General features: G+C 56.6%; 1 protein-coding gene across 3 annotated transcripts in view; it reads right to left on the reverse strand.

The window, feature by feature from the left end:
• SEPTIN9 (septin 9) overlaps positions 1 to 17,973 on the reverse strand; it is a 213,131-nt gene that overhangs the window by 171,322 nt on the left and 23,836 nt on the right. For 2 of the 3 annotated variants that reach the window (XM_008011593.3, XM_008011599.3), the window contains exon 2: positions 16,281 to 16,337. In XM_008011593.3, coding sequence (XP_008009784.1) covers positions 16,281 to 16,337 — 57 coding nt within the window. Of the gene's footprint in view, positions 1 to 3,486; positions 4,325 to 16,280; positions 16,338 to 17,973 lie in introns of those variants that run through there. The other variant, XM_008011597.3, reaches the window with a different exon arrangement.

Genomic DNA, 17,973 nt, shown 5'->3' on the forward strand with positions numbered 1-17,973 from the left:
AAGGAGGCCCCATGACAACAGAGGCAGAGATTGAGTGATATGGCCACGAGCCAAGGAACGCCAAGGGTTGCGGGAGCCGCCAGAAGCTGCCAGAGGCAAGAAGCAGGCTCCCCCTCGGAGCCTCCGGAAGGAACCAGGCCTGCTGATGCCGTGATTTCGGACTTCTGGCCTCCAGAATGGCGAGACAAGAAATGTCTGGTGTTTTGAGACACCCAGTTTGTGGCACTTGGTGATGGCAGCCCCAGGAAACCACTACAGGGACCAGAGTTCCCACAGGGCTGGGCAGGAAGTGGGTGCAGAGTGCGTCAGGCCAGGCCTCTCACATCGGAGATGAAAAAGCAGAACTGGAGAGGTTGAGACCGGATAGCACCCCGTGTCCAGGGGTAGGACCTCCCAGGGGACGGCAGAGGCCATCAGGGACAGCAGAGCGAGGGACAGGAGGGAGGGGTGAGGGCTGAGGTACCGCCCTCCAGGGGGCCTCGGCTCCCTGCCCACTGGTGACCCAGGAAACCCCTAAGAGGAGCTGGGCTTTACCCTGTGCCATACTGCATCGGGTGGACCCTGGTGGGGACAGACGTCCAGCAACAGCGTGGCTGAGCCCCTCCAGGACCCTGGGCCTGCATTCATGACCACGCACAGACGTCCACGCCCTCTTCCTGCAGCTCTCCCTCGTGGCCTGTTCCTAGCCTCCCAGCCCAACGGAGCTCCCCAGTGGAAAGTTCCCTTCTTGGAGACTCTCTCCCTGCTGAAATACAAGCTCTTGGAACAAGATAAAACTGCTTAATTTGTAAAAGCCACAAAGCCGGTCCAGAATAAAAAAAAGCTCCGACCCTTGGCTGGAAGGAGTGGCCTTCCATGCCTCAGCGGCCAGTCACCGCTGCGTGACTCACGCTGGCCCGGCTGACGAACCCTCCAGCACCTTCCCAGGGGAAGGCCGCAGGCCTCAGGGAGGGCGGGAGAGTACCCAGGCCCCTGTGAGAAACCAGACCGGAGCCAGGCACTGCCGACAGAGGGACAACGGAGGGACAAGAGGGCAGGTCTTGGGGCTCCTAAGCCTTCCCTGGGGCCGGCAGACCACCATGGACTCACCAGGGTAGGACTACCCCCTCCCACAAACCCTTTCTGGGCAGCTATAGGGCAGCCTGAGCTGGACACGCCTCACACACCAGCCCAGTGGGGCAGTCTGGAAGCCAGCGGGCCGGCGTCTGCCGGGCAGGCCTCTGTCACATAGGCACAGCATCCTCCCCACGCTCCTCCTCAGGCCAGAACACGCGTGGGAATCGGAGCAGCTCTCACAGTAGCTTGCAGCCTGACAAAGTGGCCTGAGCCACACCCTGCGAAGAGGAAGAGCCCCTCAGCGAGGGAAGAAGTGCCCACAAAACTCAGGACACGCGCAGAAGCCCGTGAGGAGGAGGGGGCGCTGCCTGGGGGCCCGGCTGCTCCCATCCCTCACATTGCAGATTACGGAACTGCGGCCCAGAGCTGCCAAGTGGCTTGCTCAAGGCCACCCAGCAGGGACAGGAAGGAACTCACTTCCCCAGGGACTGTTCAGGAGTTCAGTGACAATTAAAGACCAGTGCTAAAGTTTGCCCAGGACGAGAACCTCGTTAGGGAAACAGCTCGGGGATTCTCGTGTTCATTCGGAAGGCGGCCAGTTTACAACTGAGTTTTTTAAAATGTACGTTTTCTTACATGAAAACACATCTGAATGGGATTTTGTAGAAAGCATCTTTCATCAAGGCACAGCCCGAGGGGAGGTCCCCGCTTCATCCCTGGCTGTGCTGTCCTTGGCCAAGGGCAGCAGGGATCAGAGTGGTCTCTGGGGCACAGCGCTGACTGCTTTCAAAGAGTGTTTTGTTCAGTTCATGAAAAGCTTGTTTGGTGAGCCTGGGAGGGTGCCATCAGTTCCAGCTCCCCAGGGAGCACCACCCCCTAAACCCACGCCTCTCTGCCCAGCTCTCACATCCCCTGCTGGTCACCCATCTGGGCCTTGGCTGGATCATCTATAAAATGAAGGCCGAACCCGAGGCTCCCCGAGGCCCCTGCCAGCCAGGCGGGTGAAGTGACGACGTCCTCCCAGGGCTGGTGGCCAAGGAGGCAGGGGACCCACTGTGGTCTGGTGGGGTGGTCACTCCGAGGACGGCTCCACTGTGCAGGCCCGATGAAGGCCCCTCTCAGGGCTCCCTGCCCTGCAGCTCCTGCTGGGCCGAGAGCAGGACACTGGGCTCCACAACCACCCATCCCAGCAGGCCTGAACCCCCGAGCTCAAACAGATAAGATGCGGTTTCACTGCCGCCCCAGCCTTCTGCCCGTCTCCCCTGGCCCCCTCCTGAGGTCCGCCTGCTGTGCCCGACTGGGTGTGCTCAGTGGCACAACACACACCCGCTCCACCAGTCCCAACATCACATCAAGATGTGGCCCTGGGAGCAGCGGTGGAGGGGACTGCGCATCCTATAGAGGAGTCACCGAGATGGGCCTCCCTCTCTCAGGCCTCCCAGGGACCCCCCAACACACACATAGGGGCAACCAACAGACCAGGGCCCAAGGCACTTAGGGGTTGACACTCTTAGCGACCCCTGCTCCATGGCCCATAGGTCACTTCAGAATACCCAAAGCCTGGAGTGTGGTTCAACCACCCCATATCTCCCAGCCCTGGGCTCAGAGGGCGGCATGGGCAGCAGAAACCGTCATCACTGCTAATTACCAATGACGGCGCTGGCCACGTGCGATGGCAGCCACAGCACCGCACGTGAGTGAAGAGACCAAGGAGGCTGGGCCTGGGAGGGAGGGCCTGGAAAGCTGGGGTGAACTAAAGGCACGGGAAGCCCCTTTCTCTTCATTTGCCAGTTCACACCCCGATGGGTCTGTGCCTGCTGCAAGGGGGCTGCCAGCGTGCATGGACACACACACACACATGCACACACACACGCACACATGCACACGTGCACACGCACACACACACGCCGGGCTCCTCTGAGCGCCGGGAGCTTCCCCCTCTATAATCAACTGCCGGGAAGGCACAGAAATGCTATTTTAGGTAGGAGACCGAGGCAGCCTTGAAGACAGACTTTGGCTGGAGGCAAAACACAAACCACACAGTGGACAAACAAACCACTGGCCAGGTCCAAGCGCCACCGCCCCAGACCCGAGCCAGGGGGGCAGGTCCGCCATGCCCTCCCCAGGTTTCAGTGCCAACAGCCTGAGCGTTGAGAGTGGCCATGACATGCAAGAGTGGCACACTGGAAAATGAAAGAGAAGTAGCCAGGAGAGAGGAGAGCCGAGTTTAAATACAAGCCAGACTCAGGAGAGCTCAGCTTCTGAGACGGCATTCATCCCACGAGCTTGGAACCGTCAAAAAGAAAAGAAATATTTCTGTGAAAAATGAGCAAAAGCGCCCCTTGCATGCTTATTCCCCCCAAGCATAAATAAAGCCCCGAGTCCAGGGCAGTTGGGGGGCGGCCGATGGGGACGGGGCTATCTGCCTACCTGAGATCCGGTCCCTCTCCATTCCTACGGATATATTTAGCAGCGGCGGGAGTCCCGGCGTCCCGCTCAGAGGCGGCCTCCCCTTTCTCACCCCCGTCGCCCTCCCTCTCTCAGCCTCCTCCTCCTCCTCCTCCTCCTCCTCCTCCTCTAAAAACACTCTTTGTCTGGTCTAATTTCTTCAATCTGTTGCAATCACGAATGCATCCGAATTACCACATTTCCATGTGCTCATCATATGTTTGTGCTCCAAACTGAAGTAGCATTGTCTCTTCAAAATGGGAGGAAAAACGGAGCAAAGGAGAGAAATCCAAAAAGAGGAGGCAGGAGAGAGGGCCTGAGGTGGGCCCTGAGGAGTCCGGCAGCCCCCAGGGTCTGCCTGTGAGAGTCCCAGAGTCCTGGCCGCCCGGTCTGGTCGGTGGCTGCAGAGGTCCCGAGTGCGGCTTCCGGCAGCCTCCTCTCTCCACCTCCTCCAGCCCCCGCCGCCCTGAGGCTTGCTGCTCCTTTTTAATATCCACTTGGAGATGCTTAACTTAGACTCTTGGAAACCAACTCACAGAGTCAAATTCCTGACGACTTCCAAAGTCTTTCATTTTCCCTGTCCCGCGATGCTACGATTTCCTTGGGTTTAAGTGTTTAAAAAGCCCAGTTCCTGCGTGCCTTCCTCTGTCCTGGGCTAGCCCAGGCTTTCTTCACCCCGCACCCCAACGTGGCTGGGAGGGAGGAACGGCCGTGCCTCAGGCCAGCGTGCTGAGAAAAGGTTCTGGAGCACCTGCCCAGGAGGAACCCTGAGAAGTCACCCCGCTCTGTCCTGTTAGCCTGTGGTGACAGAGGCAGTTGCCGTCCCCGCCCAAGCAGAAGGCGAACGGGATGGGGACTTCCTGGATGATTCCTACCACACACGCATGAGTCAGTAAGTCTCCAGCCGTCCCCTGGGAGGGAGCGAGTCTTCCTCTCCGGGAACTCGGGGCCCCACTGGGGGATCAGTGCTGTTCCCCACTGTTCATCCGGGTTCCTCAGAGGCTGCTTACCTGGGGGGTCCCCACCAGCACATGGTCAGTGTCCATGCTGAGGCCAAGGGCTCAGCAGACCAGGTGGGGGCCTACAGTGTGCGTTCCTGGGTGGGGAAGGGGGCATCCTCTCTGTCTTTAAGCTTCACCTCAAGGGTTCATTCAAACCTGAGACACAGAGGCCGGTTCGGTTGGCCCAAGCCTGTTTAAAGAGAATGTGTGTTCGTGCCAAGGCTGAGAACTCAGGCAATCTCTCTGAAAACTCCAGATGGTCAGCTTCTGTTGAGAAAGGGAGGACGCATGGCCACACCACAGAAGCCTTCCTGCCTGGCCACACAGGGCTGGTGTAAGACTGCTCTGCCCTTTAGACAAAACAGTTTCCAGTTTGCGCTGCTCCCCAAGGCCCCCACGCAAATTTCCAATATTTGCACCCCTCCACCTCGACACACCCCGCAGGCCTCTGAGTTTACAATCCCTGCCCCACAGAGCCAGGTGAGTTACCTGTGACCAGGTGAGGCCCATGCACAGCCCTCAGCTAGATGACAGAGCCAAAGGCCCTGAAATCCCACTTCAGGCCACAGTGCCGTCCACTCTCTGCCTGGGACAGGACCCGAAATGCAGTCTCCTTTGGCAGAAAGGACGTCTTCCTGTGGGGTGGGGAGGACCATTCCCAGCCTTCTGGGAGACATCAAGCAACCACCTCCTCCTAAAGAGGCTGGAGGACAGCCCCACAGGCAGCCAGGCAGTGAGGGAGATGGGGACAGCATCTCAGCCGAGGTGGGAGGCTGGGGAGGGAGGGAGGGATCACGGGCACTAGAGAAGGCTGAATAATGGCCCCAGGGATAGCACGTCCTAATCCCTAGACCTGCAAATGGGACCTTGTTTGGAACAAGGGTCTTTGCATCTGTGATTCAGTTGCGGATCTTGCTGTGGCGAGAACACGTGGATGGCCCAGGTGGTCCCTAAAGGCAATCTCGGTGCTCACACAAGACGGGGGCAGCGGGAGATTCAACACAGACAAGGATGGTCAAGTGGAGATGGGGCCCGAAGAGATATGAAGATGCTGGTGTTGAAGGTAAGGGCCACGCAACCACAAGCCCAGGGACGCCCACAGCCACCAGAGGCTCGAAGGGGCAGGTGATGAAGGCAGCAGCCCCCAGGCTTTTTGGCACCAGGGATCGGTTTCATGGAAGACAATTTCTGCACAGACCAGGGAGTGGGGAGATGGTTTCAAGATGTTTCAGGTGCATTATATTTATTCTTTTATTTTATTGAGACAGAGTCTCACTCTGCTGCCCAGGCTGGAGTACAGTGGCGCACTCAGTTCACTGCAACCTCCGCCTCCTGGGTTCAAGTGATTCTTCTGCCTCAGCCTCCCAAGAAGCTGGGATTACAGGTGCCTGCTGCCCTACCCGGCTAATTTTTGTATTTTTAGTAGAGACGGGGTTTCACCATGTTGGCCAGGCTGGTCTTGAACTCCTGACCTCGTGATCCGCCAGCCTTGGCCTCCCAAAGTGTTGGGATTACAGGCGTAAGCCACCACACCTGGCCTTTATTTTTTTATTTTTTGAGACAGAGTTTCACTCTGGGATTGCAGGTGTGAGCCACCGCGCCCAGCCACAAGCACACTGTACTCATTGTGCACTTTATTTCTATTATTATTACACTGAAATAATTATACGATTCACCATAACATAGAATCAGAGGGAGCCTGAGCTTGTTTTCCTGCAACTAGACGGTCCCATTTGGTAGTGATGGGAGATAGCGACAGATCATCAGGCATTAGATTCTCGTAAGAAGCCCACAACCTAGATCCCTCACATGCACAGTTCACAATACAGTTCGTGCTCCTATAAGAATCTAACACCATGGCTGATCAGACAGAAGGCAGAGCTTGGGCAGTAATGCAAGCAATGGGGAGTGACTGTAAATACGGATGAAGCTTCGTTCGCTTGCCAGGCACTCGCCTCCTGCTGTGCAGGCCAGTTCCTAATAGGACACACACAGGGGTGGGAACCCCTGCCCTAGAGCCTCCAGAGGGCTGTGCCCAGTGGACACCCTGATTTCAGCCTGGTGATGCTGATCTCGGACGTGTGGCTTGCAGAGCTGTGAGAGGATGGCTGGGCGTTGTTGCGACCCAGCCAGCTTGTGGCCACTCGTTACAGCAGCTGTGGGAAACTGATGTAGCAGCACAGACAGAGCCAGGGCTCAGCTCACTGGAGCTGCTTTCTGTTATTCTATTTCTTCCTAAAACATTGTATTAAGCCAACCACTAATAACCACTGACTCCGATCGGCAGGAATCATGGAGGTTTCTTGGTTTGTTTCTTTAATCCCTTTTCCAATTTTGAAATAATATTTCTTGTTGGTTTTTCTGATTATAAATGTAATATCTTTCGTTGTATTGAGTTTAGCAACAAGAGAAAAAGTATAAAGCAGAAACCCCAGTTGGGCAAGGTGGCACGTGCCTGTAATCTCAGCACTTTGGGAGGCTGAGGCGGAAGGATTGCTTGAAACCAGGAGTCTGAGGCTGCAGTGAGCTATGATCGCGCTACTGCAACTCAGGCTGGGTGAAAAGAGTGAGACTCTGTCTCAAAAAAAAAAAAGAGGAAGAACACCCATTAACCTCACTCAAGACTCTCCATACAAACTCCCGCTGTGGGGCAGGGAAGCCCAGGAAGGCCCCACCAGGCTCTGACCCAGCCAGGCTGGCGGTGGGAACTTGGGAACAGCCCCAAGTGAGGGGCCGGACTATGACGAGTGCATTCACCCGGCCACCTCCCGCACGCTGTGCACACTATGGGTTTGACGGCCAGGGCTGGAGTGCTTGCTGAGCACAGCCTTGACCCTCAGTTTCACCCAGCATGGTTTGGCTTGAGGTCCATCTCCCCTCCGTGCCTCAAAATCCAAACATTTAGGCTGGGCAGGGGATCACTTGAAATGGAAACCCTGGCAGCACCGATTGGCTCTGAAGAGGCAGGGGTTAGTCATGAGCCGGCTGGGAGGCGAGTGCAGAGGTGGTGGGGTAAGACCAGCCGAGGGTGGGGGAGGCGAGGGGCCAACCTCTCACTGCCCACAGTGTCTCAGCCTCTGTGTAAGCGCTAAGGGGGCACCTCACCAGGCCAGCGCAGACCCAAGCCCCTGCAGCGGATCCCCCGTGGTCCCTCCCTCCAGAGGAACACTGAAGTGGTTTCTGTGGTCCTCTCTTAGATTCAGAGGCACAGTTGCATACTAAACGCACTGAGTAATCCTGCAGTGAGGGAGCCGGGCTTGGTTTAACCCACCTTTTCCCAAACTGGACCAAAGGTTGCTGTCCCAGGAAGGAAGGGCCCTCAGGGCCACGGCTTTGGGAAACTGTAGTTGTGCCAGCCTGTGAGCCCAGCTCCCGGTCACCCCAGCCTGCCTACACCTTGGAGTGGGCACTGTTACCCAAAAGCCCCTTCCAGACAGTTCTCAGGGCGGCATCTCTGTCCTTCACCCCCCATAGACCCTTGGCCACTTTTTTGTGACATCAGCATCATTGGTTCACAGCTCCTCTTAATTGCGAAGTAGGGCACAGCAGGCACAGTGGGGCCTGGCAGGGCAGGACGGAATAGCGAAGGCCACTTTGTCTCCAATGGCACTGGCCGGGCTCCGGAAAGGCCAGAACCCACAGAAAGGAAGGAAGTGTCACACTCAACCTGCTTTGCCTCAGCCTGGGGGCATCTTGTAGAAAGAAGTTAGGTGGTTATTCTTCACTCTCTGGCTTGGCCTAGGAACTGCTTCTTTTTCAAGACGCTATCAAATGCCTCCTCCATTAGGAAGCCTTCCCTGGTTGCCTCCTCCATTCCTGTCTTGCCCCAGAACATGGCCCAGGCCTCACAGACAATCCTGACATCAGAGCCTTCTTAGTAGAGATTTTCCTTCTCCATGGAAATTCACGCTCCAAACCGAGTATGTGTGCAGACTGAGCCCCTGTTCCCACGTGAAACAAAAGTGAAAGGTACGGGTCACCGTCTCACAACAATCTGGGCTCCATAGGGGCCCAGTAGGAGCTGGGTACAGTTCAGCTGCCCCAGGCGCACCATCCCGGGCACTAGTGCCTTAGCTCCCCTCCAAGAAGCACAGCTTCATCCCCTGGTACCCAGAGGGGAGGGGACACATACCAGGCATTCCCCAGGGTGGCCTGTACTCCCTACACCAGGCCAGGAGGACCTGGGGCTGGTCCAGCCATGCAGGAAAGGAGCAGGCGGTCCAGGAGACGCTGATGTAGGCAGCAGGGGCCTTCGGGAAAGAGGCTTCATAGGATCGGCCCCACCTTGCTCCAGGCGCACACACTGGGGAAGGGTCCTGCGCGGAGGTGGAGACAAGGCATCTCAGGCTGAAAGGATGCTTTCTGACGCTCCGGGCTCGGATTTGTTGCCATCTTCCATGTCCCCTCACCTAACACAAGTTCCAGTAAATCCTCCATGCCGAGTACCAAGCTCTAGAGGATGCACAACCTCTCGCTTTAAAAAGTGACTTTTCCTGCTGGGAGTGGTGGCTCACACCTGTAATTCCAGCACTTTGGGAGGCCGAAGTGGGAGGATCACTTGAGGCCAAGAGTTCAAGACCAGCCTGGGCAACATAGAGAAATCCCATCTCTACAAAAAAAGAGTCTAGGCACAGTGGCTCACACCTGTAATCCCAGCTACTTGGGAGGCTGAGGCAGGAGAATCACTTGAACCCAGGAGGCAGAGGCTGCAGTGAGCCGAGATCATGCCACTGCCCTCCAGCCTGGGCAACAGAGTGAGACTCTGTCTCAAAAAAAAAAATGTTTTTTTTTGAAGGCCCCTTCTTCCTCCCTTTGCCCAGGTTGGAAGGCAGCGATGTAATCACAACTCACTGTAGCCTCAGCTTCCAGAGTAGTTGGAACTACAGGGGTGCACCACCACGCCCAGCTAACTTTTTGTATTTTTAGTCGAGACAAGGTCTCGCCATGTTGCCCAGGTCTGGAGCACCTGAGCTCAAGTGATCCTCCCACCTTGGCTCCAAAAGTACTGGTATTACAGGCATGGGTCACCATGGCTAGCCTGAAGACATTTCTTTTAAGAATTAGGCAGGCATGGTGGCACACAACTGTAGTCCCAGCTACTTAGGAGGCTAAGGCGGGAGGATCCCTTGAGCCCGGCAGGTCGAGGCTGCAGTGAGCTATGACTGTGCCACAGCACTTCAGCCTGGGGGACAGAGAAAGATCCTGCCTAAAAAGAAAAAAGAAAAAAAAAAAGACTTTTCCATTCATTTCCTGCTCATTCTCAGACAACCACTGAAGTTTGCTTCCCTGAATTAAAAGTGAAGGAGCTCCGTCCCGGACTCCCTCCTGCTGACCCTGCTACTGTACCTGCCAGCAGAGCCGGCCAAGACCCTCCAGGCTGGCCCCAGCCTGGCCCGCCTACAGCCTCCCAAGCAAGACGGATTCCCGGGCTGAGGCCAGCTGCATTCCTCTCCGGAATCTTTCTCCACTTTTTATTGTGCCTCAAGCTTTGGCTGTTCCTAAATAAATACAATCCAGCTATCTCTGCCCTTGGGGCCGCTGCAGGGTTTACTGGTGCAAACCGCCTGGGCAGGCCTGTTGCTTTAGGAGTCCTTCCAGGTCAGCGTGGAAGGAAACCAAGACAACGGGGAGAAGCAGCCCGGCCGGGCCCAGTTCCACTCTCACAGCCTCGTGCTCAGCCATCCGTCCGGGCTGTAGCCTGACAGGAGCCAGAGTTGGCGCTCCATTCCTAGAGGGGGCCCCCGACTGCCTGTGCAGAGTGAGGGAAGTCTGAGGGTGCAGAGGCCAAGGCCCCTTGCAGAGTTTGCCCCAGGCCCCCTGAGTTTAAGCTTCTCTGCAGCCAACAGAAAACTCTCCCAAGAGCGGGTGTCTTTCATCCTGCCTGCTCAGTAGGTGCCCAGCAACCGTTCGCTGGATAAACAATGAATTTGCAGATCCAACATGAAGATGATCTAAACCACCCATAGAACTTTCCGCAATGATGTCAATGTTCTGTATCTGCTGTGGTCAATATGGCAGCCACATGTGGCAGTGAACGCTTGCGATGTGGAAGGGCTACCGAGGAAGGCACAGAGTTTCGCATTTATGTTAAATAATTTAAACTTAAATAGTCACAAATGCCTAGTGCCTGCCCTGTTACACAGACCCTTTTTGTCACCTTCTTCTCCTCCCTGGAGACACTGCATTCACCATCAATTTCTTATCCAGGAGGCAAACAGAGAAAAGCTACTCTTTAGCCAATGCAAAAGAAGGCCCATATTTGCATTTTAAGCTAGTTTTTTGGCCAGTTCTCCCAAGCATCTCCTATCAAGGTCAGTCCAGCAATATTTCCTGACTGCCTGCCACACACCAGGAGAGCATCCTGCCCCAGCTCTGGTCCGAGGCTGTGGCGGACACAGAAATAACCAATGCCAAGCTGATAGAAGGGGTGTGACAAGATGGCCCAAAGTCACCCTGAGCCAGCTGGGTCCAGGAGCATGGAAGCCCTGCTTTCCAGAGGACAAGTGGCAACCCATCCAGAGAGGTCCGAGCACTCACAGCCAGGAGCGCAGAAGCAGCAGGGGGCTCCAGGCTGGAAAGCAGTGTCAGGGTCAGGCTGGGCGGCAGCACAAATCCACACTTGAGGCTTGGGGGCAGAAACTAAGGGCTCTGTAAGTAAGAAGACCAGGCCCAGGTCTATTGTAAATGATCGGGTGGAGGGATCCTATCACCGGGTCCCCAGCACAGAGGAGGGAAGCAGTAATCGTCCTCTAAATGTTGGCTGTGGATAGGAAGGAGCCACAGCAGGACAGGGGTGGGGAGGACGGCACCCGCTGGTCCAAGGAGGGATGACAGAGGCCCAACCAAGACATGACTATGACCAGAGCAGCCTGTCCAAGGGCCAGTATGTGGAGGGTGAGTTGATGAGATCTTGGCAACCTGTTGACCTGGGGGTGCTGGGGAGGCAGAGGTCAAGATCAACTCTGAGATTTCCTGCTTGTGAACCTGGGTGGGTGGCAAGGCTGACATCAGAGAAATAGAGGAAGAGCGGGTAGCTATGCGTGAGAAAGGAAGTAACGAGCTAGGGGTGCCACAGGAGCCCAGGGGCAAGGTCCTCGGGCAGCCAAGATGCTGGTGGTCTCTTCCACAGCCAGCTCCCTCCACGTGGCACACTTCTGTCTGCATGGCTGGGCATGGGGGACCTGTTTGTCCGACACACTTTGAGCAGCTACTCTGTGCACCAAGGCAATGTGGCACAGTACCCTGGGGAAGTAGTGAGGAGGCACTGCCCAGGCCCCACCCCTCTGGCATTTTCTGTCTCCTGGGGATGGTGGCAGTTAAATAAGTGACAGCCAATTGTCAGGAGAGTTGGGCTCTGATTCATCGGGTGGGGCCAGGCACTCCTTCCGGAAGAGGCGTGGGAACTGGCGTAGGATGAAGGGAGGGAGCGAGCACCAGCCCAGGCCCTGTTCCTGCAGGGCCCTTTTCACACCTCCTTGTGCAGGCGTCCTCTGTGAGGGCAGAGACACCTAGAGTGCTTGAGGGAGACTTCCTGCGGGCGGGGGTGGCCCATCCACAGCGGCCAGGTAGGGAAGTGCATCAGTGTCCTGTGGCCGCCATAATGGACCACAGCTGTGGGGCTTGAAAAACTGGAAGCGGGTTCTCTCCCAGTGCTGGAGGCCAGAGGTCCAAAATCAAGGTGTCAGCAAGGCCACACTCCTAGGAAGGCTCTGAGGTGAGGTGGGGTGTCCTTCCTTGCCTCTTCCCAGGCGCTTTCTGGCCTGGAGCTGCATCACTGCACCATCCACTGCTGCCTTCGCGTGGCTCTTACCGGTGCGTCTGTGGCCTCTCTGCTTCTTTTAAGGACATCAGTCGTTGGATTTAGGGTCCATCCTGATCCAGAATGGCCTCATCTCAAGATCCTTAACTACTTACATCTGCAAAGACCCCATTTCCAACTCCCAGGTCACATTCTGAGGTTTTTGGTGGACATGAGTTTGTGGGGGACACGGTTCAACCCAGGACAGAAGGGATGACGGGGGCACTGGGGACGAGGCCACACACCCCAGAGGCATTGGAAGATGGAAGAGCAGGACCCAGAGGCACGGGATGTCAGGCAGAGGAGTTGGCTCCAGGGATCCCAGCCGGGGACTGAGGGCCAGAGGGAAGGAAGCTCGGGCACCACTGAGATGAAATGCTCCGTGCACCGTGGGAACCAGGGCAAAAGTCAGGGAGGCGGCTGCCCAGAGAGGCTGACTGAGGCACAGAAAATGGGCGAATATGGGAGAGCCTACCAGAAGGCCACTTGGAAGGGCGCAGTGGTAACATCTAGAAGGGCTGAGGAGCGCGTCCCCACAGCCCAACCAATCCACCTGGGGAAACACACGTTTCCGGCAGCGCTAATAACAGAAGACCTTCGGTGATGTCACCAGTGGGCCACGGGACTGGCAAACTCTGCCTCCCCACACGGAGGAACACTCGCTAGCTGCCAAAATAAATGAACCAAGGCTAAGTGGATCTACACGGATAAATCTCCACGCCATCAGGTTGTGGGCACAAGCAGGGCAGCCACTGACTCCAGTCAGGCACTGAGGACACGATGCTGATGACGGCATTCAAGAGGAGAGAGACCTAGGCTGTTCAGACACACGATGCTGACAACCGTATTCAAGAGGAGACCAGGCTCACACCTATAATCCCAGCACTTTGGGAGGCCGAGGCAGGTGGATCACCTGAGGTCAGGAGTTTGAGACCAGCCTGACCAACACGATGAAACCCTGTGTCTACTAAAACTACAAAAAAATTAGCCAGGCATGGTGGCGGGTGCCTGTAATCCCAGCTACTGGGGAGGTTGAGGCAGAAGAATTGCTTGAACCCAGGAGGCAGAAGTTGCGGTGAGCCGAGATGGCGCCACTGCACTCCAGTCTGGGCGACAGAATGAGACTCTATCTCAAAAAAAAAAAAAAAAAAGAGGAGACCTAGGCTCCTCAAACACACCACTGCCCAGCACAGACATGCCTGCCCAATCCAGGGGTGAGCACTGCAGCGGGAGCAGGGCTGGGATGGAGAGGGTCACCCAGGGCTGGGCTACACCTGCAATGTCTCACTTCTTAAGCGGGACAGTCAGTACACAGGTGTTTTGTTATCTTATTCTTTACTTTTTTTTTTTTTTTGGTAGCTCTAACAATTCCATTTTAAAAAAAAAAAAAAGGAGACAAAGTGTGTGAGCTGACCAAAGGGTTGATCATGGTGTCATTTAAGCTCTTGCCAGAAATGTCATCCCTGGCCCAGTCCCAAACACAGCCTCGAGAAGAGCCTTTGTCCTTCTGGGGAGGGCAAGAGTCCCAGACGTAGGAGACTGGCCAGATGTGGATCTACAGAGAAGTTGGGCTGGGAGGACAGGATGGCAGACAGTCATCTGGGGAGTGTCAAGTGGGGAGGCCTGAGATGCTGGGACGTCTAGGAAGGAAGTCCTGCCTGGACCAGGGTCTCAGCAGCAGGGAGGCAGTGAGAAAGACAGAAGCCAAGAAGATGAGGAAAGGGTGTCTCAGGCCGGAGCCCACAGAGGCCCACAGAGGGAGGACCCCGTGTGTCAGCAGGCAGTCCCACGCAAACCCAGATCACCAGCTTGCAGCTTTGGGCTTCAGCAAATTATGCCTTAGGCTTCCAAGCTGAGCTGTGATCGCGGCTGCCAAGTGCTGACGGCACAGAACCAGCCGGTCTAAGCAGAGGGAAGCAACCGCCGGGGGAGGCTGTGTCCACGCAGCCCAGGTGCCAGGCTCCCAAGATGCAACCCCCACAAGCACTGGGGGACCCTCCCCACCCATTCCACCAGAAGCTGGCCAATGAGAGGGAGGGAGATGGAGAGGCAGATCAGATGCGGAACCTGAGAAAAGCTCCCCAGAAACACAGCAGTGGCTGGGCTGTCCAGTGGCTAGTGCCCAACATGACTGCAATAGGCGGGGCCCCTCTTAACCACGGCGCCAAATCATGCAGCTGCCCAGGGGCCTCCAGCCAGAGCGTCACCCCACTCTCCCCACATACAGTCCCATCCTGTACTACAAGGGACCTCACATGCACTCATGTGGACACGGCAGCCCGCATAGCCACACAAGGTCCCACATCACCCACATGTACACGCCATCCCCTCCACTCCCACGTGCTGTAAAAAGCCACCCTCTCGCCCCTCCAGGCCTGGTGGTGCACAGTGCACAGGCGCTGCATCCACCTCTGGAGGGCGGACTTAGGAGGGGTCTGTGCTGTCCCCACAGAAGCCAACTCAGGATCAGAAGCAGGCTTTGGGTGTAGAATTCTGGGGTCTCAGGTAGCCGATGTGGTCTGGAACTGTTCCGTTTCAGAGCCACTAGCCACATGCAGATATAAGTGGAAATCCATTGAAAATAAATCAATAATTCTATGCAAGTAAATGAGTGAATGAAATAAACTTAAACATTTATACTTCGAGTGTGCAGTAGACCCAGGTGGTCAAGTGACTACCATACAGGATGGCGGGGTGGGGATGTACAGAACAGACCCACCATCACAGAAGGTTCTATTAGACGGGGCTAGTCTAGAGCATGGAGGTGGGGGCTGCAGATGGGCACATGCCTTGCCTCCGTGAGTGCCTTGTCCTGGCAGGACGGCTGTCTCACCTGGTTCTGAAGGCAGCCCTGGCCCACAGGTGCTCTATTTGTGTGGATTTGACTCCGGGTCTGTGTCCTTTGGTAACGTTGTCTCCTCTAGAATGGCTAATTCATGAAGGCACAGTCCCTGCCTGTCTGCCACCATGATGGCAGCCAGGGGTCTGGCACCCAGTTGGCCCCCAGCACATATGCACAGATGACCACGCCATCTCTGCCCGTCTCGGAGCTCCTCATCTCCTAGGGGAGGTAAGTTCATCCATTGCTGTGACCCACCATCCTCTCCAAATAGAAAAGCCACTAGATGGGCACCTGACCCAGCCTGGCCGGTGCAAGTGACAGCCAAGAACCACGTAGGCTCCTGGGAACAGTGGCACTTATGGCCACACCGGGGTAAGGCAGGGGAGATCGAGGACACCCAGTGGAGAGAAGATGACGCGCAGACCCAGTCCTGGGGGGCAAGGGCTGGAGGCAGAGCCCTGACCTCTCTGTCCCACTCCCCTGCCCAGGCTGTACCCGGTGGTTGGCAGAGTCCCTCCAAGCCTATGAGCTGTAACTCCTGTCCTGGATGACCAGCCCCAGAGCTCTGATGGGTGCGTCTGTTTCCCCTCCCTACTGGTGAGTGTGGAAAATTTCCAAACACATGGAAAAAGCAGAAAGAACAGCACAGTGACCTCTGCCAGAGGCCCACTTATTTCCTCCTAGATAACACCAGCCATATCTGCTCTATCCTGGAGTGTCTTCCACCCTGCAGGGTTGCAGGGAGCCCATGGATACTGAACCAGCAAGCACCCAGAGTCCCACAGCCAAAGCCACCTGTCTATGGCGCACCTGTGCCCTCAGCACCTCAAACCAAACCATCCAGCCTATCTATCTCCTGTTCCCTCCTCTGTCCCGCACACACGGGCCTGCTCCCTGAGCCTGGCAGTTGCTGACTCTGCCCCCACAAGGATCATCTCCAGCAGGGCAGCGTCGACAGGCCCAGAAGCCACCTGAGTCCAAAGCTGTCAAAGACAGCGTCTCCCTGGGAAACGGGCAAGTGGCCCCACTCATCCAGGGAGGCCAGGTGGGGAGGCAGGTCCTGGACCAGAAGAACGAAGGGGCCGCAGCACAAACACGCCCGTGAGCGGGGGCCTGGGTGGAGCGAGCCACCTACCTGGGCCACTGGGGTCACCAAGCCTCCGGAGCCGGCCACTGGAGGTCCGCGTGCCTCCTAAAGACAGAGACAAAGGGCAAAGGTCACATAAGGCCACTGACGCTCTCCCTCTGGGCGGATGGTTAACACCGGGAGTGTCCTCACCTCTGCTCCTGCTGTGAGTTCCACAACCAGAAATGGGGCCCATTTAGGGGCAGAGGCCCTACTCCCCCAGGTAACCCTGGACCCTGGAGGGATGACAGCCACTGCTGTCTGGCTGCTGGTGGGGCTCTGGGCCAAACCCTCACACACATCATCCCCCAAGCCGTGCTGCTTCCGTTTTGCAGATAAAGAAGCTGGGTCTCCAGAGTGTCACTTGTCCGTGGCCATAGAGTGAACGAGAGTTGCCCACAGGTGAGCCCACGTCCATCAGACTCCAAACTGGGCTGCGCCCAAGTGTGTCTCTGCTGGACGGAGTCTCCTCCTTCCTCCACGTCCACCCGTCTTATGAACCGGGGTTTCCCTACACCAGAGTCTACGACTCACGGGCAGTCCTGATCCAGCTCCCTTCATTCCCAGGGCTGGGTGCAGCTGGGCTGGATTTGGGGATGGAGTGGGACAGCCTGTTTTTTCCTTTTGCCCCAGGAGGGAACAAAAATGGAACCTCAGATTAATGCTGCCTCCCGCGGCACGCGCTCCCTCTGCCCACACACAGGCCTTGGCCTGGGGCTGCTCGTTGGAGAGGCTTATGGCATGCGAGTCCTAACTCGAGGAGATTTGCCAAAGTGCTCAGCCGAGCAAACCCGAAAGGCTGCCAGGAGGAGCGGCCCTGGGAGCACAGGCAGCCGCTCTATTGCTGCAGAGCACGGCGCTCTGGGGATGTCCCCTGGGCAATGCCATAGAGCCACCCTTCAGAGAGCTTCAGGGACACACCACCAGCCCAGACCCACCAACTGTGAGATAAGGGATCAGGTAGACCCAGAGACCTCCCTGCATCTGATCACCATGCTGGCTGCTGGTCAAAGATGCCAGTTCCTCCCTGGAACCCTCCAGAGAGGCTCCACCCATCCATCCACCCATCCATCCACCTACCCACCCATCCACCCACCCATCCATTGATCTACCCATCCATCCACCCATCCACCCACCCATCTACCCCATCCACCCATGCATCCCATGCATCCACCCACCCATCTACTCCATTCATCCACCCATCCATTCATCCACCCACCCATTCATTCACCCATCCATTCACCCACTTACCCATTTACCTACCCACCCATTCACCCATCCATCCATTCACCCACCCATCCATTCATCCACCCACTCATTCACCCACCCATCCATTCACCCACCCACCCATTCACCCATCCACCCATTTACCTACCCACTCATTCACCCATCCATCCATTCATCTACCTACCCGTTCACCCACCCATCCAGTCACCCACCCATCCATTCACCCATCCACCCATTTACCTACCCACCCATTCACCCAACCATCCATTCATCTACCCACCCGTTCACCCACCCATCCATTCACCCACCCATCCATTCATCTACCCACCCATTCATCCACCCATCCATTCACCCACCCATCCATCCATCCATTCACCCATGGACCCCATCCACCCCACCACCCCTCCACACATCCATTCACCCATCCACCCCATCCACCCAACCCAGCCATCCAGCCCTTCACCCACCTACCCAC

This window comes from Chlorocebus sabaeus, chromosome 16 (genome assembly GCF_047675955.1).
Source record: "Chlorocebus sabaeus isolate Y175 chromosome 16, mChlSab1.0.hap1, whole genome shotgun sequence".
Taxonomy (NCBI): domain Eukaryota; kingdom Metazoa; phylum Chordata; class Mammalia; order Primates; family Cercopithecidae; genus Chlorocebus; species Chlorocebus sabaeus.